This window comes from Manacus vitellinus, unplaced genomic scaffold (genome assembly GCF_001715985.3).
Source record: "Manacus vitellinus isolate BGI_N305 unplaced genomic scaffold, ASM171598v3 scaffold_8_pilon, whole genome shotgun sequence".
Classification (NCBI taxonomy): Eukaryota; Metazoa; Chordata; class Aves; order Passeriformes; family Pipridae; genus Manacus; species Manacus vitellinus.
The window spans coordinates 3,803,683-3,828,797 of NW_021940864.1; the positions used below are offsets into that span (position 1 = coordinate 3,803,683).

The window sequence follows — 25,115 nt, forward strand, 5'->3', positions numbered from 1 at the left end:
GACCCACTGGGAGAAAAGGATGCTCAGACTATTTTCCCACCTGACTTCCCACCATCTCCAGTGGTGGTCAGACCTGTTTACAGCCCATTTTTCCCTCTCTAGCTAAGAAAATGTCTTTCAAGAACCCTACCACCCTGGTTGGAGGCTTGCAATTCTGCCAGCAAACATGTCAATGAGCTTACAGCATTTATTCTTGAGGCACCTCAAAGCATCAGGTGAAACCTCATCTCCTGCCCCAAAGTCCTTGGCTGGAGAGACAAGGGTGGCGAGCACCTCCTGGCCCCAAAAGAAACTGCTGACTCCAGCAAGAGTGAGCAGTCAAGAGGCTGTTTCCAGAAAGGCAGGCTGCTATTATCAGCTCCCCAAAGATGAGTGTGCAAAATACCTGGCATATCATACCCCTTGGATCACTTGAATTCAATTGTATATCCAAGAGGGAAGGGGCAGGGGGAAAGAGGCTCTTGACTTCTGTCCAGGAAGATGAGATAAGGTACAAGGAGAGGAAGAGTGATTTTTTACAGTCCCAGCAAATAGCTATTTACTTCCTAATGAAATGCAATGCAAACACTGAATGTAGTCCAATGGGTAAAAAAGGCCACTGTTTACTGGGTTTCAGACAACTGTTTTCAAATGCTCTATTAGAAAGGTAAGTGCAAATTAAAATAAAAAAATGGGTTAACACGCCAGTGCAGTCCTTACACTGTATCTCTGTGTTATCAACAATGCTTGGCCAAACACTTCAAGCAATCATAGAGCAACCTCATTTCCCAGAAGTGTGGGACAGAGGTGTGCTGAACCATTTTGGCACAGAGTGCTCTGGGTTTAAAACAATCAGTTAAAAGCTGAAGGGTGAAAAAAGGTTGATCTTCATATTTAAAGATCTCTTTCAGAAAGGGATGTCACCCTAGAAGGCAATAAGCACAGCCAGATTTCAAGTACACTCATGGTCTGTGATGGAGGATGAGGTGATTAATCTCTCTGATGCTGATTTCACAGGGACTCCTCCAGCCAAGGGGGACCTCCAAGACAAGCCAAGAAATGATTTGCTCCCTAAAAAACCCATCAGTCCCCATACTCCCAAAGCCTGGTCACACCATGACATATTTCTAAATGCCAGGCCAGAGCCCAGGAGCCCATGGAAACGTGCCCTGCATCACTGGCAGTGCACAGCGAGCTCAACTGGGACATCATCCCAGCTCCTCTGCATCGCCCTGCTGCCAAACTGCCTTTAAGAATTTGGTCATGGGTTACACACTCAGAAATTACCTTTTCTCTTCATGGTCCAGAAGCCCAGCTTTCCAGACAAAAGTTTAATTTTTATTTTTAAGCAAAAGAGATTTGCCAGCACAAATTAGGAGATAAACAAGCACTTTAGTCAGCAGTCAGTGTGACAAACACGATAACCTGGCAGCAGCATTGCGCTTCCTTCTTTGCATCGCTCCTGTCCAATACAGCTGTTAAGGCAAAAAATAGCTCTGTTGAAAGGATCACCATAATGTTGGGTGACTACAGGGGTGACAGCAATCCACAAAGCACTAGAACAGACACACCAGGGCACAGAAAGGCAAAATAAAAAGAAACACTAGGCAAGGAGCCAATGCTGTTCAACACAACTACCTGGCATATTTGAAATGTAATCTCCTGATCTATATACATAAAGTGCACACACACACACAGAGTTTTCAGATACATTTTACTACATTGCATAACACTATTTACTCTATTTTTAAATCCAAAGACACTTTGGAGGAATACTGTTTTTGAAGAAATTACTTCTGGACATGAACAAGATCTTTCTGCTGGAGATGGGTACATCAAAACTGGTACATGGAAAAGAAACAGACAACCCACTGTGACAGGTTTGAATAGCTTTTGTGTATATTCATATATATATATACATGTGTAATTTTACACAAAGACACCTGCACACATTTGGCATGCAGGCACACAGAATTCCATAAGACAATAATTTAGAAATTTCTTTGCCAAGAAGTTACGTATCATCCCAAATCCCTGGATTACTTCTGCTGAACAACAGTCACTGAATACTAAGCCTGTTCATTTTTTGAAGACATAGGTTTTCTGTTTCCTGATCCAAATACAGAACAAAAACAGGATCATAATTTACCATGGAAGACAATGAAAATCTTATCGTTGTAAATATATGTAGTGAGATAATACAAATCCTGTTCCTTGGTATTTCCCCTCCACCCTCCACTCCTACCACTACTCCTTCCAGCTTTAGGGCCTCTCCCCTGCTTGCATGGAAGATTGACGCCCATCTTAAAGCCATAAATTACTCACAAACAGCTACTGAAAGTAGCAATGACCGTAGGGTAACACTTCCACAAAGCAATAGAGCTTCCTGGCAAGCTGATAAGAGTTTCCTGTTTTGAGTTTTGGGTTGGGTTTTTTTTCCTCTGATAAAAATTTGACTCTCAAAACATCTCAGAAAGGAAGGACCAGCAGATTTTTTTTTTCCCTCCTCCCCTAAACATGTTGTGTTGCGAAATTTGCTCTGTTTTGCTGAATATGAAATGGAGAGCAGGTCCAAGAAACCTGAGCACACCAGCTGAGACAGCAGGTGAGAGAAACACATCAAGCCCTTCACCACTTAGGGATGATGGACTGGCTTCAGTGCACACCTTTAGTCCTACCCTGAACTCTCGCCTCTCAAGTTCTGCATTTTGCACTCTGGCAACACTTGACAGAGCAAGAAAAGCTGAAATCTTCAGGGACATGAGCTCTGCACATGTGTCACCTGTGCTTGAGAGCCACCAGATGGGTGGCTATTTCTGCTTACGGCCGATCTGCTCTGTGTTATGTGGGGGACCTCAGACACAGGTTTTCATCTGAAGCCCCAAGGTCACCAGTGAGCATTCCTGCACACCCTGTGTTTGTAGCAGCCTGTGGTTGCAGCAGCCCGGGGATTCCCGATGGCCTCCATGGGAAGTCCACTCCTTTCCTCACCTCAGTGCACCTCCTGGACCTGCTGTTCCCGATTAGTACAGTCAGACCATAGGTCCTATACCTGGGCCAAAGAGACCGTATCAAATACAGGAGTGCCTCTCCTTTACCCCTTCCCTGTAAGTGCTACCTGCCCAAGTGCTACTTGGCAGTACCCCCCTACCCAAAGGTGTTCACATGTACCTCTGTTTTCACTGGTCCCACATGCCTCCCTTCTTCAGAGGTAAGAGAAAAATCATTGCACGGGCTTGATTCAACATCAAGTCTGGATATATGATATCCCCTAGAAGCATTAGATTCTCACACAGGATTTTAACATCCCCAGAATCACCTCTCACTGAAAGAGAAATAGCCAGCTAGAAATTTAGTCCACTCCAGAAAGTGAAGTAAAAATAACTTTAAATGCTCCATTTGTCCTGGGGCATGTAGCCTCTACCCCTGAGAAGGACAAAGGTAGGTCAGAGCCCCCCAGCTTCTCTGGCACAGGAACAACCTGGACAGTCATGACAGGGATTGCAAGAGGGCAACACAGCAAGGTGATACTTTACAAAGCAAAACCTTTTAAGCATAAGCAAGATAATTTTACATGGTGAAGTTCAAAATAGATTGCACCCCCTGGACAAAGAGCAGCAGATCAGTGGGTTTTTCCAAATCAGACGGGGCACTGTTTCACATCACTTCTCCTTTGAGCTGTATTTCACCACTTCATCTTACAGTAAATGGTAGAAGTGAGAAGTACTTACACAACAGAGCAGAGATCACAGACTTGCATTTTTGTGGGCTTTCAGGCATTCACTTTTCACTACATGTGAGCCACATGCAGTCATTCACACACAGAGGTGCTCAAAACAATTTAATATGCTTGCCCATATTCGCTAGCAAGGCTGACAGTGGCTCTTCACACACACCCACTTCAGTGCACGAGAAGAAAAGCAGAGCAATCAATGCTACAACGTCAAATTTCAAGACATGCAGCTGTCCAGGCCAGCCACAAACAGGACAACAACGGATGCTGCAACTCTACCTTCTCCCAAAATCAAAAAGCCATATTCTAAAAATGACACTGCAGTTGAGACAACAGCCCAGGCAGCTCCATCCAGCCCTAGACATTCAAGAGTACACAAAATCATGACCAAATACTTTCTCATCATTCACCCTCTCTCTCCTTCCCCAGTTTTCCTACCTGTTTGCCAAAGGCTGTTCCCTCTAGACAACTTGGCTCTCAGCAACAACCCAACACTGTCATCATCCATCCTTTCTAACCTTCCTGCAATTTTGCTATGTAGGAGAAGACCAGCTCAGGTGAAAGAAATTCTACTCTCAAACCCCTGTGCATCTGGCAAGCCAGCCCTGTGCTAACCATCTTAAGGGGTCTGGCTAACTCAGGCTGCTCTGCTCAATTTTTCTAGGATTCCCTCTCCTGATGAAGGCTGTAAATGCCCTCAAGCACTTCTTCCAAACAAACAACCTTTCAAAATATGTTTTGCAGCCAAAGGCTCAGAGTGAAACTTTGCTGAAAAAAAAAAATGAGCCATTGCATGTTTTTGCTTTATCACCTCTCAAAAAAGGCAAATTAGAAGGGTTACTGACTAACATCTGTCTAATCACCCTGGGTGGTGCTGGTGGTCGTATCCTCCAGGCATGTGACCCTCCCAGACTCAGCACATGTATTCCATTTCTCCTGTTGAGCACCAAAACATTCCACTTTCACATTTGGTTTGTAATCTCTGACTGACATTACATTCTTCTCACCACCTTTTGGAAACTTGCTGCTTTCCTGAGCTGTGTCAGCATTAACGGGCAGTGTTCCCACACTGCTCGTCCTCTGAGCCCTAAAACACCCATCCCTAGCCATGAACCAACAGAGTGAGCTGTGGGGGTTCCTTTGCCTCTGCAAGACCAAAGGAGTTGTTTGTAGCTGTGCACAGGGTCTGAACATCTCTCACCCAGCTGGAAACCCTGTTGTGGTGCAGAGCCCCCACCTGAGCTCAAAACCCCTCCTGCTTTCCATGGACTTTTGAAAGGTACTCTTCCCAGACAGGAGTAGATTGAACCCATATATACACATACACACACAGAAAATGTCAATGTAGTCAGCCAAGAGATATGCACATCATGATTCGTTTTATCCAGTGGCTTTTCTGGACACAGTTTAATTGCTTTTTGCAAGCCAAGCAAAAATCCTTTTGCTCCAAGGTTCAACACAGATAAGCCTGAAACGAGCTGCCTGACAGAAATGCTGACAAGGTGCCACAAGGGCCACCTTGATAGTCCCTGCAGGACTTGTCTCAGTGCCACCCTGCCCACAGAGCTGGTAAAGCTGGTGCAGCTCAGAGGAAAGCCCTGAGTGTGGCTTCAGCTGGCAAAGAGGAAAGCCCTGAGTGTGGCTTCAGCTGGCAAAGACCTGAAATGTCGAAGAACAAAAGTGTGGCTTCAAATGGGCTGCATTTGTCATACAAATCACAGTGGTAATGAAAATACTCAGCCACAGCATTGTTTTGGCAGTCACTTTTCAGTGTTGGACGGCGGGAAAGGAAGAGGTTTGGGGATTGTGGCTTAGGGCTTGTTTCTTTACTATGGATCCCAGGGAGCTTTGTAAAGTGATGCTTGAAATCAAGATCAGATGTCCCAGCCCATCCCTTGCAAGGGAGCAGACCTAAAGCTGGCAACTTGGGCAACACAGATCCTCACAATGCATCAGTACATCATGTCATACCACCTGGATGCAGAAATTTTGAACAGAGAAAGGTCCGGACTGAATGTACATCAGGGCAGCTGACAGGGCAGTCAGAAAGTGGAGCCTTTGGCTCAGAAATATGTTAAAAAGCCACATGAAGAAGATACAGAGGAATCTCTTCCTGTTTGCCCAGGACACAGACCTTGGCCACAGCATTGATCTAAGGGGATTTATTTAAGCCACACTCATAAAATCTGCTGAGAGGAAAAAAGCCCCACAGCAGAGCAAATCCCACCAAGAGCAGCTGGTGACAGCAGACTCCTTCTTGGCGTTCACCATTGATTTCTCAATCCAGTGAACGGTAGGAGCCAGCCATCAGGAGAGAAGCTCGAGGTTTAATTTTAGCCTGCACCCGCAGTGCATATATTTCCCTTTTATTTTTAATCTGAACTTCATGTAAAAATAGAATTTCCTGCTGCCCGATAAGGGATTCCTGTTTTTGTGGCAGGTCTGCCTTCTTGGGAGGCCGGTGCCTACGGGGTTATTGATGGGCTCTTCAAAGCACAGTAGCCCAGCTGAGGGGGTAGGATGGACAGCATTTGGGATTTACATTGTTCCCGCTTGTCTTAGGGGAAGAAAATAAAGCGTCTGTGCCCCCCTCCTTCAATGAATCACCACCAAATTTAGCATTTATGGAACTCTGTTTTGGAAAATCTCTATTTGCCTGAATATTTTTAGTAGGGGGGTTTGGGTTTGCATCCTTCCCAGGTAGATCTTTGTCAGTTTGCCGGGCTCCAGGGCGGCGTATCCTGCCTTTTGAGCCTGGTCATCAACCGGGAGATAAATATAAGTGCAGAACAGTCATTTCTCCCACCCTTCCCACTCTCCCATGACACAGCTCCCACATTCCCCTGCACATGTGTAGTCACCCTCCCCAAGACTGTTCCTGGAGCTGCAGGGAGGAGCAATGCCTATGGCCTGCATTGAGGGGCTGCTCCCCACCTCTGCCTGTGCTCTGCAGGACACAAGAGTGTCACAGTTTCAGAATAGACTGTTTTGAGCTTGAACACCGATGATTTTCAGTCTCCTATAATGCAAAAGCATCATGTTCTTATCTATGTCTGCTCTGGGTGGGTACTCACACACCAAAATGTCATTCCAGAGACCCCCAGGGTCACTAGCATCATTTATGAAAAGAAAAATGCTGGCAAGGACTCTGCTGCCCACCAGCTCCTACTCTCTTCTTGCTTGCCTTTCTCTGTGACCAGGGAAAAAGTCCTCAAGTGCTAAAAGGAGACGTGTCAAGAGGAACATGAAAAGCAATTCATGCATTTGATGGATGCCAAACAGAAGCTTCCCTCAACCCCCAGCAAACAATTCCTCCTGACAAGTAAGCAAAAGGGAGTGAGAGTTTTCCTTGAAAAGAGGAAAAGTGCATATTTTTTCCTTTTAAGAGTAAGTCTCAGTTCTCTCACTGGGGCTCTGGATATCAAAAATGTGGCTCTCAGGACTGAAAGCATCTCTGACTGCAGCCCAACCCTGAGACACCCTTTAACACTACAGGGAGCTGTCAGAGAGGTGCAGGATGGAGAGGCTTCCCTCCCCCTCACACGGGTTTGGACCCAACAGGGCTATTCCCAGGGACTTGACCTCACCATATGAAGACTCAGGAAGTAAATATGGGCAAGGACAGTGCAGAGAAATGTCTCTTTAGGGTCAGCCTGAGAAATACCACTGCTGCTATTGCCCAGGGTGGGGAGAGCAAGGGGGGCAAGAGCTGTCTTCAGCCTGCTGCCACTGGGGAAACTCAAGCCTTCAAAATGGAAGAACATGTCCTCTAACCGTGGGAAGCTTCATGCTGACTCCTCTATGAAACGGCGGAAGAACAACCCGCAGGTCTGACCCAACACACAGACATCTCACCCCAGCTCCCAGGCTCATTGCCACAGAGCCTGCAGCGCTTTGGCATGCGTATGGGCCTTGGTTTCTTCCTAAAAACAATTTGTCCTGGTACAAAAGTCAAAATATTTGGCTTATATAAGACCAAGGGAATGGAAATGTTGCAATACCAGAGAGCCACCACTGTATCATTTTTATTAATCAATCAAAAAAGGAAAAGTAAGGCTTTAATAGCTGTTTCTCTTGTGGTAGTGCTCTAGCCTGTGAGTTTGCAGCCCAACACCCTCAATGCTGTGATTTGAGGCAAGACTGTGCCTGCCAGGGACCAAGCTCTCTGAATTTATACCAGGAGTATTTATAGAGGCAGCTGGCACTGGCAGCTCTCCGGGGACACCAGAATGGTCTTCCGCAAAGGGGCTGACGGAGAAGCAGTAAGGGAGTGGGAATGTGCTGGAGCAACACCAAACCACCAGCCAAGACTCTAAAAAAGCTTCAGGAGGACCCAAGAGCCAGGTCTCAGGGGCATTTCAGTGCTCTGCTCCAGTTAAACTGCATGGGCTGGGGCAGCACTCCCACGTTGATCCCAGCACTCGGGAGCTGGTGTCATTTTAGAATCACAGAATCATCCTGTTCAAAAAGACCTCTAAGACCACTGAGTTCAACAATTAACCTAACACTGCCAAGCCCACCACTACACCATGTCCCTAAGTGTCACATCTACACAGCATGGATTCTACAGCACCTTTTCACCCCTTCTCTGCTGTCTTGTCTTCCCTCAGAGGCTGAAGCAAGCAATGGATGCCTGCTTGAGGGTGTTTTTCCCAAGGGAGCCACCTCTCCATCACTCATCTTCTGTCTTCTTCTTCATCTTCACCTGGAGAATCAACTGAGGATGCATAACCAGGGTGCAACAACCAGTTGGGGTCACACGCATTCAGAGGCAAAACCTGTTGCAGGGTCTTATGTAAGAGTTATCAGTGGTGCATCTGAAATCTGTTTCCAAAGAGCTTCTAAAATGTAATTTGTTCCCACACACCACATTCAGAGGAAATAGGTGTAGGGGAAGATGAAGGCTCATAGAGTCAGGAGGCTGTTAGGGTGAAAGAGTTATGCACCCCTCCTGAGCCTTTCCTTGAGGCGCAGAGGTCTCTGGTCCTCCATTTAGTGTCTTTCCTGGCCTGTTAGTTCAGAGTTTCATTGCCTGCTTTTGAATTCAGCACACAGGGTAGGTGGAGCACCAGGGCGTGACTTTTAACAGCTGCCACATTTTATGCCCTGCATGAGGGAGCAGAGCTAAAATCTTTTGGGCTTTTTCAGACCAAAACTGCCTCAACTCCAGATCTGCTGCTTCTTTAATTGTGTCTGTGTGTGAAATGAGGGTGATTTGCTCGTTGGCAAAATTTTTCTCCTGAAGTGATTTTTCAGTGTTTCCAGGCCTTTCCTTTCACAACATCACGTGTTTGTTCTGCAGAAATGTGGTGCTGCAGGCCACAAGAAGCTGCTTCCCCCATCTCCAAGCAGAGATTTCTCTTGGAAATATTTATATTAAATGGACATCAGCACCTGCAGGGAGACAAACACGATCCCGCTGAACGATATGGTCGCACTTGTTTGAGAACAACCATTTTAAAGGGGGGAAAAATCATATTCAAATCAATGTAATTTTATACTTTATGTTGCTGTGCTGCAATTGCTGCACCCAAAAATGGAGGGGGCAGCACCAAGGAGGAGGTTATGGGCTGGTCATCAAAACCAATGTCCTCCAGGGAGCTGTAGAGGTGGCCAGGAGGGTGGTAGGCAGGGAAGTGATGGGAGATTTTACTATGAGGCAACTCTTCTTGTCAACCAAGATGTACAGATGAAGATATGGATAAACAGAAGTGACGGAAGTGCAGGGCTCTTACATTCCCATCTCCTTGTGTACCCCTAGATGGGTCCATCAAAGCCCTGAGCTCATGGAGAGCAGTTCCCTTGAACTGTATCTGCCATGTAGGCTCCTCAGAGAGAAAGGCAGGGGACTGAGTTTTTTCACACAATGAAAATAGCCAGAGAAATGCCAATTTACAGATAGTTAGATGAGATTTACTAATAGAAGTAAAATAATGGGAGGAGGAGGCAATTTTTGGCTGCATTTGCCAACTTTGAATGAAGGAGGAAAGCCATTTCCCCTCTTACTTCTTCCAAGAACTCTGGGGAAAAAACAATAGGAAGAGAAGTTTCTCTTTTCTTCACTTTTAGGTAAAAATAACCCCAAGGAAACTTAAAAAAAATGAATTCTGACCAGTGTTGAGATCAAGAAGGAGGATGTTTGACACAGCTGGATTTGCAGACTGCAGTGGAGCTCCTGGAACTTTCTCACAGTACCTGCCCTGGGGTGAAACCAGCAGAGCCACCTCAGGAGTTTCTGAGGCTCTGTAAATTCCTCTTCTCCAAACTGTTGCAGGGCCATGGGGCCTTGAGGTCACCAAGGGGGATGCTGTATGTGGTGTACCCCAAATGAACCCTGCACTCACCTGTGCTCAGACAAGGCTCATGTTGAGACAAGTCAGTCAGCTGGACAGGGCTGGACATTGTCCCTCACTGGCCCAGCCCCAGCGTTGCTGCCGGTCCTCTTTGCGGCTGTTAAATCCCATGAGCTGCGGGAAAGTGCGAGGCTCAGAGCCAGCAACAGGTCAGGACGGACAGGCACGACAAGATTTGTGTCCCCTGTGGGGTCAGGCACTTGGTGCCCAGGTTGGGAAGGTGGGAGCTGAGCAGAACTATCCCAAAGTTCTGCAGCCAAACGCTGGTGCCTCCTGTCTTTCCGCCATGCCGTGAGGGGCTGCACTTCTGGGAAAAACACAGGAAAGTAGAATTTTGGTTTGTGATTCACATCCCACAGACTCCAAAACCAGCTTGTTGGATGGGAAGTCCCGGTGTCCACAGCCCTATGTCCCGCAGGAGATGGCAGCAGCATGGAGCTGGCACTGGGGACCAAGTTCTGCCCTTCCTGTGCATCTGGCCCCAACCTAATGCCACCAACAGAGAAAAGGACAGGCATTTGTGGCCCTGTCATGCCCTCCCCATTTGGACCACAGTGCTCAGGCCATCCCACACATAACACAAGAAGCTTCTGGCTGCCATGCCTGCCTGCGGTCCAGTCCATTTGTCCCACACCATCTCTCCCCAGGAGAAGTTGTAGATGTGTCATTTTCCTTTCACAGGACACAGAGCAGCCTTATCCAAATATAAACAACCTGGGAGTATTTGCCGGCTTATTGTCTGGACAAAAAAGTAAAACAAACAGACCTTAAACCCTTTTCCCCCTGCCACTTCTGGTACAGTAAAACAGTCAGGGCCAGAGACTCCAGAGTTCCCAAAAACATCACTCATCAGAAATAGCAGAAATAGCCAGGTATGGAGGTAGCCCAAGAGAGCCTTCCTGCCATCTCCTCTAAAAGTCACTCAAAAACCAGTCAGAGATCTCTGAATATTTAAAGAGTTGCTGTATGAATAATGGAAACAACCAGCAACCAAGAAAACATGATAGCCTGCAGCATCACGGGGCAGCACTCCCTTGGGAGAGGCCAGGAACAAAGAGCCAGTGTCTGGGTGCACCCTCAACAAGCTCAGCTCTCTGGGGGCATCAGCAAAAACCAGGCCCTGGGTCAAAAGGTGCCTGAGAATCCATTCCCCCATGTCTCACAGACACATGTAAGAACTTTCCTCACCTGATCAGGCAACGGCACAAAAATTTATGCAAAAAGGGGAAAATGCTTCTGTAAAGAAATAAAAGTGCTTATCCCCTAAAAGCAGGGCAGGCACAGGCTGCGAAGCCTGAAGAAGCAGTTCCCATTTCACAGTGAGAGAGCTGAGGCTCAGAAAAAGAGGACCTATGGGAGACATAAGCCTAAGCCCCATGAGATCCCATCTTGCTTTGCCCATGTACTTCCAGCTCATACCTCCCCTTCCCTTTAGGGACTGCAGCAGGGAGATCACAGTCTGGCTCCAGTGAGCGACGTTTTACATCCAATGTTTTCTTCCCACCATCCTAATGGCTTTCAACACCAACACCTCTTTTTTCAGGAGATTCTGAGATGTTTCAGACACAAATCTCCTGTGTGATGATGTCCCTGGCAATGCCGCTGCGGCCACTCAAGAAAAAGCCCTCCCATCTCTGTGAAGTTGGGGAACAAGCAGAGCCTTTGTCCTCCTGTCAGTGGGTGGAGAAGTGGCTCCTGAGTGCTCTTTCAGAATCCCTCTCTTACTTGGGTCCCAAAGGGAAGAGCAGTCCAGAGAGGAGAGGTGTCTGCATGAAATAAAATTCACATTAAAAATGAATGAGAAAGAAAAGGTAAAGAACTAGATTTTCCAAATTCTCACACATCCACTGTCTGGTTTGTCTGTGAGCACTTTGGGTTTCTCCCATGTGGCACTACTGTGTTTAACAGCCAGAGGAAGAGAGAGGAAGGCCAGGAGGAGCTGGGAGGTGCTTGGGACACAAAGGCTGAAATCTGGTCAGAGAAATGCTCACTGGTAAAAGGCCCTGTACTGTTCAGGCTACAACACAAAGCTCCATGAGAAACTACTGGAATGGAGGGGATGGTTGCTGATCCCATGGCAGGTGATGGGATGGGGGCGATGGCCACTAGTCCCATGAGCATCCTTCTGCTGCACACATAGATCCAAACACATGCTATTTCTTTTCTGTGGGATTTCCATTACTACTGCAGAGAGGATAATAGCTCTAATCCCCTTAGTTTTTAAGGTGTTGAGACTCATTGAATCCCCTGGTCCCCCCTCCCCTGAAAACACACATATCCTTAGTAAAGCAGGGAGAGAGGGGTCCTCCAGGCAGGCACATGGCAGAGGTTGCATGGCTGCCTTGTCCTCTCTCCACCACCATTAGGTGTTCAAGCTGATGCAGGCCTGGCTCAGATGATGCGAAATTTAACAGTTTGTGTAGTAATTAAGAAAAACCTCTCAATACAGCATCACTAATTAGACAAATCCTCCCTAAATTACCAGTAGTTCATGGCACCTTGTAAAATCCTTGTGTAATAGCCTTGGAAAACAATGACACTCAGTGCTGGCAGTAAGCCACACAGCTCAATGGCAGTTGCAAAGCACTTTGGATGTTCATGAGCCTTTTTTTTTTTTTAAAAAAAAAAAAGAAAATTAAAAAAAAAAAATCTAAAATGTACGTTTCCCCCAGTGACTCTGCTCCGGGGTGTATTAAAAGCAGCACCTTGACTCAGCCTACCACATAAACATCCTGCTGCCCCCGGACAGCCTGATACTGTCTTCCTCCCAGGATGAGGAGCTGAATAAGAAGTGACAATCACAGCTCCTGCCCGCGGGAAAACAGGAAGTGCCAGAGTTGTACAACCACTCCAAACATTGTCTTACCTGCTTCACTCCTTGGGTGCAATGTGAACTTGCTTTTCTTTCCGTTCCCCATTGCATAACTATTTCTGGTCCAGGACTGGCCAGTCCTGGGATGCTGCTGCATGGGGCAGTCTCTGCGGCCTCTGGCTTCTCCCTGCCTGCCCAAAGCCAGTCTGGTGCAGAAGGACAAATGTCCACCTTCCTAACCCACTGCTAACACTGGCAGCCCTGAACGCAAACACTGGAAGAGATGGAGAGGAGCTCAGGGTGCTGGGCATATTAGCTCACCCACAGCTGCCCACATCTGGCAGGAGCCAGACAGAAGAAAGTCCTAAATCTTCCCCACCAGAAAGCAGCTGAAAATGGGCACTATTGGCCAAATCTCTGAAATGACCAGAAGGGTGAAGGAGCTGATGTTTACAAACATACTCCAGTTCATGCACCAAAGTGCTGAACCTTGTTCCAGGCAGCCCCTGAGACTAAGGAGGTCCTGTGGGTGGGCAATGGGGTATTGCCCCAGTGTCAAAGCAAGCGGGGCAGCCAGGGTTTTCTGCAAGCACACAGAGATTAGCTCAGGGAATCAGGAGATGTGACGGAGAAGAGGCCACTTGCACCACCCCCATTTTATTCACTAATATGCACTCCCACCCTCAACTCAGGTTTGATTTCAAGGAATACCACTCCACTTGGTGCAACGCATCCCCAGCCCAGTAAGCCTTTCAGGACCATCCTTCCAAAAGACAAGAGACTTTCCATGTTAAGGGATGCTCTGGGAGCAGGGCAGCTTGTTCCTCTTCCAAGTGCTCCTATGCCTCTGCTGAGACACAGGCCCAAATTTGCACGCAAAACGTAGACATCAGTTGCAAGTTTCCAAACAAGAAGAGGGATAAGAAGGTTTCCTCTCTGCTCTTCCTTTACTCGCAGTGTAAAAACATCCCTCGCCAAATGAGGCAGTGTTTGCCATCAATTTGCAAAGTTCACATTCCCACAAGCACAGGCAGGCATGAGGAGGAACAAGGAACAAGGGAGGGGGGGGACCATCACATCAGTACTCGCGGGTCATGGTCACACAAGACAATACTTTGTAAAATTTGCAAGTGGGAGGAATGTGGGAAGGCTGAACAGGAGGATGTTTATTAACATATAAGAATATCTCCAAAGGGTTTGTGTCCTATGAGGAAAAAAGGGACCCCAAGGCAATGCTGTTTGAGCTATTGATGGGGGAAAATCTGGAAATCCTTATTGAGGCAATCCTACTGCTAGTGTAAAGAAAAAGAGAATAGCTTTTTCTCACTTCGATGGCACTGAGGGTTTTTCTAAATAAGGTGAAACTTCAAATGAATTCCCTGATTTAATTCCTTTGTATAATTGCATTAAACATTAGGATGTGAATTCATTTCCGCACCTGGCTCAGCCTCTGTGCCCAAAAAGGCTGCTGCCTCCCTATAGCATAGAGCAGGAAGCCTTTCAGTTCAAGAATTGCAGTCTCAGTCTTGCTGACTACTTCCAAGTGGTCAATGGAAGGCAAGGGAAAGCCCAGTAGTGGGTTTAAATAAGTGTCTACAGACACTTGAGAAAACATTTCAGCACCAAAAAAAAAAAAAAAAGAAATCCCTGGGGACAAAATAAAAATAAAAAAATAAATCACTGCCTTTTAAATGCAGCAATCTCAGGCATATATGGGAGGTGGCTCCTCATCCACATGGCAATGCCAGCTGCTCAAGGCCCTTGCACTCCCTGGCCCATTAGTGCTGCTGTCAATTAGGAAGAAGGTGGAGACTATCACGTGGGATTAACTCAGGCCTCTGAGAGGTGTTTGGAGGCCCCACAGGGCATCACTGGTGCCTGGCACTGCCTGGCACCAAGAGGGAGTCCAACCTCCAGTTAATGAGTTTATCCAGTTATGCTGTGGAAAATTTGTGTTTGGGGCACAAGCCCCATGGCAGCCCATCAGCTGAAACAGCCGTGGCAGAGCAGCTTCTCCCCACAACCAGCCCCTGGCAGCTCAGGGGCAGTTTCCTCCTGTTTGCAGGTCACAAAGGGACAGCAGACACCATGTCCTCCTCTGAAGAGACCCACACTGGTGTAACTTGGTAAGAGATGTTTCTTTGCAATGCAGACCAAAGGGGAGTTTCCACTATTTTTTCTTCCCCTCAAACAGGCAATGTCTCTCTGCTTTCACCTTATGACTGTAAAATAAAAATAAACTGCATTTCTCCCTACCCATTGCAGCTGCACTTTGGCTCACCGTGGCTGCGGCTGGGACAGTCCCTGCTGAAATGTTGTATTTCAATGCAGGAAGGCATGTGCTGCTGCCACCTGCTTAACCAAGAGAACTTGCAGAGCTCCTTCCGCCCTTCAATTTGTTAACCTCACTGCAGACCATTGAGAAAAAGGGCCTCCTTGCACTGGAGCTGGGTCTGCTGGCAGCTGGACCAGCTCCTGTTGTTCAGGTTTGTGGCCAGGCCACAGATGCTGCTGCCGAAGAGCAACTTTGGGAGCTGCTGAGGACCAGTTTGGTCACTCAGAGCAGGGAAGGTGCACAGCACCTCTCAGTTGGACTCAGTAACTGTTGAACTTGATGATCTTAGAGGTCTTTTCCAATCTAAAATGGTTCTATGCTTTCCATACCTGCCAACCCGAGCTGGGGAAAGAGCAGGGTGTGCTGCCTTGTACAGAGCCCTGCTCTGATTATTTCCTGATAATCATGCAACCCTCGTGGTCTGTGCTTGTCAGCACTACAGTAACACAAACCCACTTATTTTCAGGTAATATTTATCCCTTTCTCAAGCACCCTCCTGCCCTAAGATCCATCAAGCTGGGAGGAGCAAGATTAGCACTGCAGCTCAAAGAAAAGTGTGTGCCTTCTGCTGGGAGGGGAAGCAGAATGTGGCCATTCACTCCTGCCCCCACACATGCCAACCTCTGGCTGTACCTGGCTTGTTCTGGATTTGGTGGGGAGCAGGTTGCAGGGACACATGCAGCAGGGCATGCCACAAGACCTGACCTCCCAGCACAGGGATCCCGTGACCTGGAGGGAGTACGTCCTACTCGCTGTAAAAAAGATGTCACTGCATCTGTGAGTTAAGTAGTAGCTGTTATCTGGTTTATAAAACATGGAGACATCTGCAACTGTCATCTGGGGCATCAAAGTCATCTCATTCCACGTGCCAGCTGCGAGATTGCCATGTGAGTGCCTGGCATGTGATGGGCACACGATTGCCATATGATCAGCGTGTGACTGGCACCTGACCAGCACATGATCAATGTATGATCTGCACATGATGGGCAGGATGGGCACACAACTGGTGATGCCGAACGGACACGTGCCAGGAGTGTTCCAACACAACTGAAATTCTCTATCTTTTTTTTTTTTAATAGTTGTATCTAAGTGTATTGATCTAGTTTGCTCATGGAAACATTGTGCTAATCAATAACAAGGCTTTACTAAAGATATGCAACATGTGAGGGACAAGGAGCAGTTCTACCATGAAAAGCATTTCACAGCCTTTTCCAGAGGTCCAGCAGCTTTCCCAAGGCTCGAAGGAGACCAAGGAGGCTTTTGGAGACACAAGTGTGAAGCTGTGAAGTTCATTCTCTAAACCGTAGTGAGGAAGCATTGAGAGAGAGAGCCCAACTCAATCGCCGCCATCTGAGATGTGCAGGGGTTCCTCGGGCACAGAGCACCCTCTGGTGGGAAAGCCATGGTTGTCCAAACGAGAGCAAAGCCACCCGTGGCACAAGACTGGGCTCTGTCAAGTCCTCCTGGGAGGTGGGTTTCCATCGCACGGGGTTGCTTCACTGGCAGACTCCCCGTGCAACACAGCCCTTGTGCCCATGCCCACTGAGCACTGCCTGGCTCAGTTCCCTGCCCTGGTCGGCACGCCCAGTGTGCCAGCTTGCTCTCCTCGAGCTTTGAGGCGGTGATCCCATCTCCTTCGGTCCCTACAGTTCCCTGCAGCTGCAGGGTCTGGCGGCCAGATCGCATCCTTGCCATGTGCCAGCCCATGGCCTGACTGCCCGAGGGATGCTGCCGGCGGCAGGTGGCAACTCTCACCACGAAAAGGCAATTTGTAAACAATCAGTTTTGAAGCCTTTGTGGCTGTTAAGTGTGGGGCTGGGTGGGAGGAGGTCACACTCCCCTGGCTGCTGCAGTCCCCTTTGCTGCCTTCTCCGTGGTTCTCGCCCCCGTCAGGCTGCAGCTCCTTGGAGCAGGGGGAGAGCAGCATGTCTGCCTGCCTGCGTGGGATCACACCCCCTTTTTGGTATAACGGGGCCTCCACACTGCGTGGTGTTTACGGCTGCTCTCACAACAAGCAGCAGTCATAAATTTTAAGCAGCCCCCAGTAAAAAGGACACAGGCAGCAGTTCGGTACTTCAAATCCCTGGTTAGTCATGGACCTGCCACATGTTGCTGGATGTGCCCTGTCACATCACTTCCCATCACAGTTTCTACCTTAAAAGTCCCCCCCAGCACCACAGGGGCAGGACCCATGGCCCAACACTTGCTTGCTCAGCCCCAGTCCCAGGACACGCTGCTCCCCACAGCAGCATTCCTCTGAGTAGTACCTCACTGAGTGCCAAAGTCAGCAGAGAACAAAGTGGATCAGGGGACCCGGGACATCTTGCCCCACCTGGCTCTGCAGAACCCTGCACAGGACTGGGGATGCAGGGCTCGTTTCTCACAAGGATCGCTGTCATCTGGCATAGCCAAGTGCTGAGGGTGGCACAAACATTGAACAAAAAGGCAGATTTTGCCTCAAAAGCTCATGTTGTAAACATAGGGCAGGAGGCACCTTTTGTGACTCAGGCTATTTCCCTGCCCTGAGCCAAACTGCTGCCAAACAGTACTTTAACCCAGCTCTGGGTGTGTTTAAATAAACACAGGAGGTTCCCCAACACCCTTCTTTCAGGTCCCCACCTGCTCACTAGCGCAGTGTTCAACAGCCAGCGCTACCACAGCACCCCAGAAATGCGTTTCCTTCCCCGCCTTGTCGTCTCAGCTGCCCTGGGCATCGCTGCTTTCCTGAGCTGGAGGCTGCTGTGGACCCCAGCTAACGGCCAAGGAGGTAAGGCCTGGGCACCGTGTGGGTTCTGCATATCTGGAAGCATTTCTGTGCCATGGGGGAAATAACCTGGAGCTTCTTTTGGAGGTTCTTGGCAGGCAAATGCCTACAGTACATAAAACACTCTTTGAACAGTGTTTGTGGAGAAAGCACTTACTGTGGAGCCCTGCAGCTTTATATCCTTAGTGGGGTCACTGATCTCAGGTGTGGTGGGGAAAACAGGTGTCAGGCTGCTGGAGATAACTACCAAAACCTTTGCCGGGAAGGGCAAAATGCTTTTGGGAAGGCAGGAAGGAGCAGGAGCAGGAGCAGGAGCAGGAGCAGGGACTTCTGTGATTATTGCATTTCATGCCTAAAAAATGCATCCTTCTCCTTCAGTCCCCATCATTCCAGGGCAAAGTCTTTACTAGATTTTGCAGACATTGTCATTCTGGGGCTGGACAACTCAAAGAGCAGCCTGGCTTAGCTGCAGGCACCAGCCACGTTTCTTCCTGTGTTCCTGGTGTCCTTTGCCCAATTTTAACTGTGGTCCTCTTCCCTGTACAACAGCCTCCCCAAATCAGTGGGAAATATTTAACTTCCCAAGGACCCAGGAGAAACCACCAAACTAAGTGTCTCCCCAGGGCTGCCAAATGCCTGCACTGAGCAGATGAGGCAGATGTGCTGCTGCTGCTAAAAAGATAAAGTAACAAGGCAGGCATTAATCTTCCACATTCTAACCCACTATGGCCTCTTCACATCAAAAATAAGAAGATAAAAGGAAAGAACAAAGCTGAAATCTGAGAAATTAAGCTGACTCTCATAAAGGCTTTGTATTTGCTTTTGCCTTTTATATTTGTGTTGTTGTTGTCTCACTTCTATTTGCCTTTTGCTTTTTATTTGCTTTTGCCTTTTTATCTACAAGAGAAAAATTTACTTATGGAAGTGATACAAGAAGTTACGTCATTTGGATCCCTAAATCACCCCAAGCCATTAAGAATCATCCCTTGCTTTCAAATATATTTGGTAGCTGATGTTAACATATTAACAGACACAAAAGAGTTTGCAGGACATCGTGTATTTGTCAGTCTCTCAGAATATTTCTGACTCTTTTGTAAGCTCACCTCAGTTATGATCATTTGAAAGCAAGGACATAGAACAAAAAATTATGATTTAGTGGAGAATGGGCCCTTGACACCAAGTTATGGTCAAGATTAGTCCTCAGACATGGCGATTTGGGGAAAGTGGGGTCTGGGTGTACATAATTTCACATGTTCATGGAGACAGAAACCCACATCCCAGCAGAGCCAAGCTCTTTGCCAGGTAGGGTTCGTCTCCTCTCTCCTACCCATCTTCTTTATTTATGATACATCTTTTCCACAGTGAAATAACTGGAAAAAATAGTGCCACAGCATCTTGTGCTGGGGGGGCTGACTCAGGGCAGAGGTCCACTATGGGCTTTCCTCACCCCCATCTTCACATGGTGTTCCCCAGGTGACCTGGCCCCCAAGGCAGAGGAGGGCTTCACTTTGACACTGGACACCTTCCTTCACGTTCAGCAGCTCAGGAAGAAGAGACTGAGAGCTTTCTGTAGCCAATCACGCAAAGTCACCACGCTGCCGAGGAGCCAGCAGGAGAGAGCTTACCTGCTCTCAAATCTGAGGGTAAGCACCAAGCTGGACTTCCTCTACTGCCAAGTGCCATCAATGGGAATCGAGGAATGGCAGCAGCTTTTGGAGAAGCTAGAGAAGAAAAACATGACTCTCCCAGTGTTGCTTCCCCACCACTGGCGTCACACTAAGGAGACACAGCTGAGCAGGTTCAACCAGACAGAGATAGAGGCCATGTTAGGGTCTTACACCAAAGTGCTGTTTGTCAGGGACCCTTTCCACAGGCTGATTGCCACATTCCTGCAAGGCATGGGCAGCAGCCCATCCTTCAGCAGCTTTGTTCAGGATGTTTTAGCCAGTGGAACACACAACACCAGTGTGGCTTGGAAACCACTCGTCAGCCTCTGCCTGCCCTGTCTCATCCAGTACGACTACGTGGTGATGTTTGGCTTCCACGAGCAGGAGCTGGGCCACCTGCTACGGCGGGCTGGGCTGTCTGTGGACAGCCTCCTCCCCAAGTTCACCGACACCCAAGTGCTGTGGACCTACAGGTGGTTATCAGAGCAGATGTTCAGTGAGCTGTCTGCCCAACAGAAGAAGAAACTTTCTCGCTTCTACCGCTGGGACCTTTCTGCTTTCCCATTTTCTAGCAGTTTTCTGTCAGACTCCTTCAGCACTCCAGAGACCTGGTAGAAACAGCCCATCTGGAGGGACTGTTTCAGAGAGCATTAATCCAAAAGGAAGCACTTCAAGATACTGACAAGCCTTTGCTTCGCAGCTGCCTGCAGCCTAGTTGTCCAAGTCACAGCTCCAAAAGGTACGTCAGAGAGCTGAGACAGACCACTGCCAGGGATGGGATATCAAGGCTCTTCATGTGGTTGAACTGTATTTAAACACGACAAGAGCAGGCACTAGGGAAACTTGTGGCACTAGGCTTGGAAAACTGCATGAACTGAACAGTGGAGCAGCTCTCAGCAAAGCCAGCATCTTGGGTTAGAGTGGGTCGGACCTGCTGCAAACCACAGCAGCATCACCCATGCTCTCCCTGCACTGACATTTTGTATTCTGGGCTTCCTTTTGGGCCAAGAGGTTTGGCAATGGCTACTTTGTGATAAGTCTCCCCACGCAGATACAAGAAGTGTTCCCAAAGGAGCATGTCATCCGGAGTCTCCTTCTCCCTACTCTGCTTAAGTAGGTGAGATAGGACACAGGGTGGTACCCCCTCCTGGAGAATCACTGGTGATGTTCCCAATCTTTTCATGCTCACAAAAGATCAGACCTGGCCCATCATTTAGTCTTATCTGTTCTGTGTGAACTGTTCCTGTTTTACAATCTCGCATCTCCTATGTGTTTAGGCTCAAGAGGGCCTTGAGGATGGCACATGATGCTTGCTCCATTCACAAGTTTTGAGTTTGGCTCCCCCTGTTACAGGGCAGACTCAACTGGGCCAAGGCCGACACTGAGACAAGGATAGTTCAGTCTGCACCAGGTACCAGCCACACCATGCAGAAAAACCACCTTCCAAATTGTCTCAGCAGCTGATGGGCCCTGTGGAGGTGGCTAGAAGCATCAGGGTGCATCACTGTGCTGCTGTGGAAAACAGTGGGGCTACTGTAAGCTCCTGCTGGCAGAGAAGCACAAGGACTGACTCTGCTTTCGGACTTGGCTGCCAGTGCGGCCGGCCAGAGGCCCAGGCTTTCCAGCTGGCTCATCTGTTTCGTCTGGCTGAGTAGCCTGGAGCAACCACCCGCCTTCTCCCAGCCTTGGTCACTGAGCTGATCTGACTCAGCCTCCAGGAAGGCTCCATGTTTGCCAAACACCAAGGGTGAGCTGAAATTGTCCAGCTTTCAAAACATGGCAGACTTTTACCATAGCATACTGGTCTCCAGAATATTTAGCAGCTTTATTTTGCATTGTTGTGACATTCACAGAGAATTCCTCATACATTCCTGTAACGAGGACACCAATTTGACAATGCTCATTAAAGAATGATAGTGAAAACTTTTGATTAGAACTGACCTAAAACAGTTACCAAAAACTTGCCCTCCCTCTCACATCTCTCACAATTAATAGCATTAAGACATCAGATCAGCAGGCCTCCTTTCATCCTCCCACAGAATCTCCAGGTACAACAATTACAAGTTAAGTGCCACTACTCTGCGCAATACTTTACAGTCTAGCAAGATGGCATAGTTCCTCTTCTGAGTACACAGTTCTGGGAAGGAGAGAAGCAGCAAATTTCCAATTATATGTAATTAAATTAGAGTCTTGCATCCATGCTGTATTTCACCGGAAAGTACTAGAAAAGGAACATTTTTCTCTTCGTAAGTAGCTTTCCCTTCAGTGACTACCACGCAGCAAGACGTGTGTGAAGAGATGTGACACAGCACCTGGCAGGTGCCGTGCACTCACGGCAGAAGAGCTGCTCTCCGACAGCTTTGTAGTGTAGAGCACACCTTAATTTGGGAATCCTATAGCAGGACCTTCTCTTCCTGCCAGGCCTCTACAGCACATCTCAGTCCTTTCCTAAGTTCCAGAGGAAAGCAATGTATGAAATGTTAAGACATTTAGAGGTGACATGAAAATCTCAGCTTCATGTTCCTTAGAGTCCCTGTCTCACCCACAGCACAACCAGGTGCTACAATGATCTCTCTGTAAATTCCTATTAGCATTCAAGCTTCCCTTTTCCCTACACCCTCAAAACCAGTTTCTGTAATTACTTTGCAACCCTGATTTTATACCATTACCCTCCCCGAGTGTTTGATATGAATTACATTCAACTCCAGTGCACCCCAAAAGGAAGGAGTTTCCTCCCTCCATCAGATTGTTGCTGGGCAAGGGTAACAAAAGGGCTCTGAACTGGGGTGGGCTTGAGGGCAAGGACTGGTGCCTGGGAAAGAGTGGCTCACTGATGCAGCAGGAAAACAGTGGCTCTACAGTCCAAGGTCTGCACTGAACAGCCTGCTCTGACCACTGCCTGTATGCAGAACTTGGCAAATACAATTGCAACTAACTCACAAAGCAAATTGCAAAAGAAATACATCTAATCTAAAAAAATTTTACCTGACCAGGCAGCCACTGTGACTATGTGAGACACCACAAACCCTTTTTGAAATGATGAAAAAGGTGCTTCCAGAACCACAGGGAATAAAGAGCACTTATCCTGCTAGTGACATCCCGACATGTCCCAGGGCCCCCAAAGGCAGCAGGCCTCCCGTGAACACTGGCAGCTTCCCCCTGAGGTGACACTTGAAGCTCCTCAATATCACCCTCTGCCTGTGCCTGCCCATGCTCTGCATTAACACACATTACTTTCCCTTTATATTTATCATCAGCCTGGTCTGAATGAGCATGTCCAGTGATCCCATGAGGTGGAAGTCCCAGGAACAGTGCTGATACCAATCTACCTTACAGACTTCGTGTTTTGTATCCCTTCATGGACATCCAAGAATGTGGATACACAGGCTCCAATTGCCATTATTGAAGACAAATTATCATATTTTCTTCTCTAAGTGGTTTTTTTCATATTGTCAGCTTTCAGGAGAAAACAAAAACATGTTCTTTCCCAGTACCTCAGAGTTTAAGAAACACCAATATTGTATTTCAATTAATAAAACAATTACATAGCAAGCACAACTGGCACAAAATACTTTCTGCAACTCACATGTACAAATTCCCTTCTTCTAAATGGTAGAACCATTGTATTTAAGCTGAGAAATAAATCTACATATTTCCAAGCAATATACCCCAGAGTGCTTAAAAAAAATATTTCACACTGAGCATACTTCATCCAGTCCTAAGTTAGAGGCCAATTTTGAGTAGTTTGCATGTAAGCAAAATTTTATAGAAGGCAATGGAGTTACATCCTCTTGCACCATATTTTTTTGATGGCCCTAGGAGTGCAAAAATAGAAAAAGGACATTTTCATAAAGCTGTGGGCCAGAGAAACATAAAAGTTTGCAATGATGAGCAATTACAAGTGCATGGTTGACATCCTCTAGAGAGAACACGATGCTACAGTGTTAAATATGACAGTGACAAAACCTGTCAAGAGGGATGCCCAGCACTAGATCCAACACAAAAAATATATTCAACCCAGACGACACCGGGCCATCACACAGTCAGCACATTTTTCAGACAAGCAGTCCCTGTAGCAAAAGGTACCCATTCTCTTACATTCAGCAAAACTAAGAGTTCTCTTGAAAAGAAGGCAAGACCATAGCATGACAGCAAGGGATTGACCCTAGAGGGCACCCAGAGTCAGCTAATCCCCAGCTGTGTCCATCCTCCTTGTGTCCCTTGCTTAGGCTGGTACAAATTTCCTTGGGAACAATGATGAGCAACTTTCTCTGTTACTCCAAGGTAGCTGATGTCCTTTCCTATTTAAAATATGGGGAAAGATATGGAGGTGTGGGACAGCAAAAGGATGTGTCAAACAAAGAAGTATCTTGATGGAAGTCCTCTTGGTATCTCTAGTTTTTATCTTTAATCAGATAAGACAAGGTAGCAGTTGAACTAAGACCTCATTAAAGCACTGGTGCAGACACAACAACAGTCATTTAATTTGGGATGAATCAGTTATTGGTCACATTTTAGCGTTTTCCTCTGAAACACTTCTATTACACAGGAAAGACGACCTCTGTTAGCTAACATTAAAAGTCTTCCTCATCTTCCTCTAGCATATATCTGGCTTTTTGTGCAGAGGGGACACAGTAGAGTCCAGCCCTCAGTGCCTCTTAGGCCTTCCCCCATCTCAGTGAGAGGACTGTATGTCTGGGCTCAACAGATTAAAGTCCTTCTTGGCATACATAACTAAGTGGTCCATCTTTCCTCACAGTAGGAAAAAAAAGAAACAACCACCCTGCCATTTCACACTGGCTGGTAATAAGCATCATTGCAGCAATTTTATATGACACCTGTAAGATTTTTCAATTACACCTGGATAACATCACCTTCCACTTTATCTTCATTTGAATTTACATTGCAGCTATAATCTGCCAGCAATTCCTTCTCCTAGAGAAAACAGTGATTGGACAATTAAATGTGGAAGCTCCATGAATCCCTGGGTGAGCCATGTGAACACAGGTATTTTTTTCTCCATTATAGTCCTTTTGCCTTGTGGTTCCTCTGGTGTAAGCTCAGTTTCAGCAGTTTGCTCCCCAGACTTTCCTCTTACACACGCACAGACCATGGCTTAAAGGTCCCTGGCTCAGCAGAAGGGCACTGTAAAGAGAAAAGAATAACTGGGTTGGTAACAAATGAGGATCCTGGCCAGGGTTTGGCATGTTCCTTTTGAGGTGGGTGACTTTGTGCTGGTGAAGATATGAGCTCCTGTCCCAGTCTTTCAAAACACGGAGATGTCTGTCTCATGGCACTTCTGTTGGAGGCTGGGCCTGGCTCTAGCTGAAGGCCTAATGGTCAGCTCCTGCAGAGACCTGTGACAACACTGTGACTGAGGAGCCCATGAAGAGACAGTGTCAGGGTCAACTTGTGAACTCCTTCAGATCAAGCTCACAGCCCCTAGGGAGAGTCCTGTGGCCATGACATTCA

At 47.4% G+C, this 25,115-nt stretch overlaps 2 protein-coding genes across 2 annotated transcripts in view; one reads left to right on the forward strand and one right to left on the reverse strand.

The window, feature by feature from the left end:
* Window positions 1–1,810: 1,810 nt before the first annotated feature.
* Window positions 1,811–21,614, forward strand: LOC108641794 (carbohydrate sulfotransferase 9-like). Its single transcript, XM_018085125.2, has 3 exons — window positions 1,811–1,859; window positions 17,824–17,979; window positions 19,450–21,614. Exons 2-3 carry the CDS (start codon window positions 17,883–17,885, stop codon window positions 20,256–20,258), a joined length of 906 nt encoding a protein of 301 aa, XP_017940614.2. The 5' UTR covers window positions 1,811–1,859; window positions 17,824–17,882; the 3' UTR covers window positions 20,259–21,614.
* XDH (xanthine dehydrogenase) overlaps window positions 21,442–25,115 on the reverse strand; it is a 53,723-nt gene continuing 50,049 nt past the window's right edge. The window contains exon 37 of the mRNA XM_029965025.1: window positions 21,442–24,788. Within this exon, the coding sequence (XP_029820885.1) occupies window positions 24,738–24,788 (51 nt within the window). The 3' untranslated portion in view covers window positions 21,442–24,737. The remainder of the gene's footprint in view (window positions 24,789–25,115) is intronic.

Excerpts from the sequence above, each read along its gene's own strand:
- LOC108641794 (XM_018085125.2), top strand. The coding sequence starts at position 17,883 with ATGCGTTTCCTTCCCCGCCTTGTCGTCTCAGCTGCCCTGGGCATCGCT. Across the intron at positions 17,980-19,449 it reads CCCAGCTAACGGCCAAGGAG|GTGACCTGGCCCCCAAGGCA; the intron begins GTAAGGCCTGGG and ends GGTGTTCCCCAG.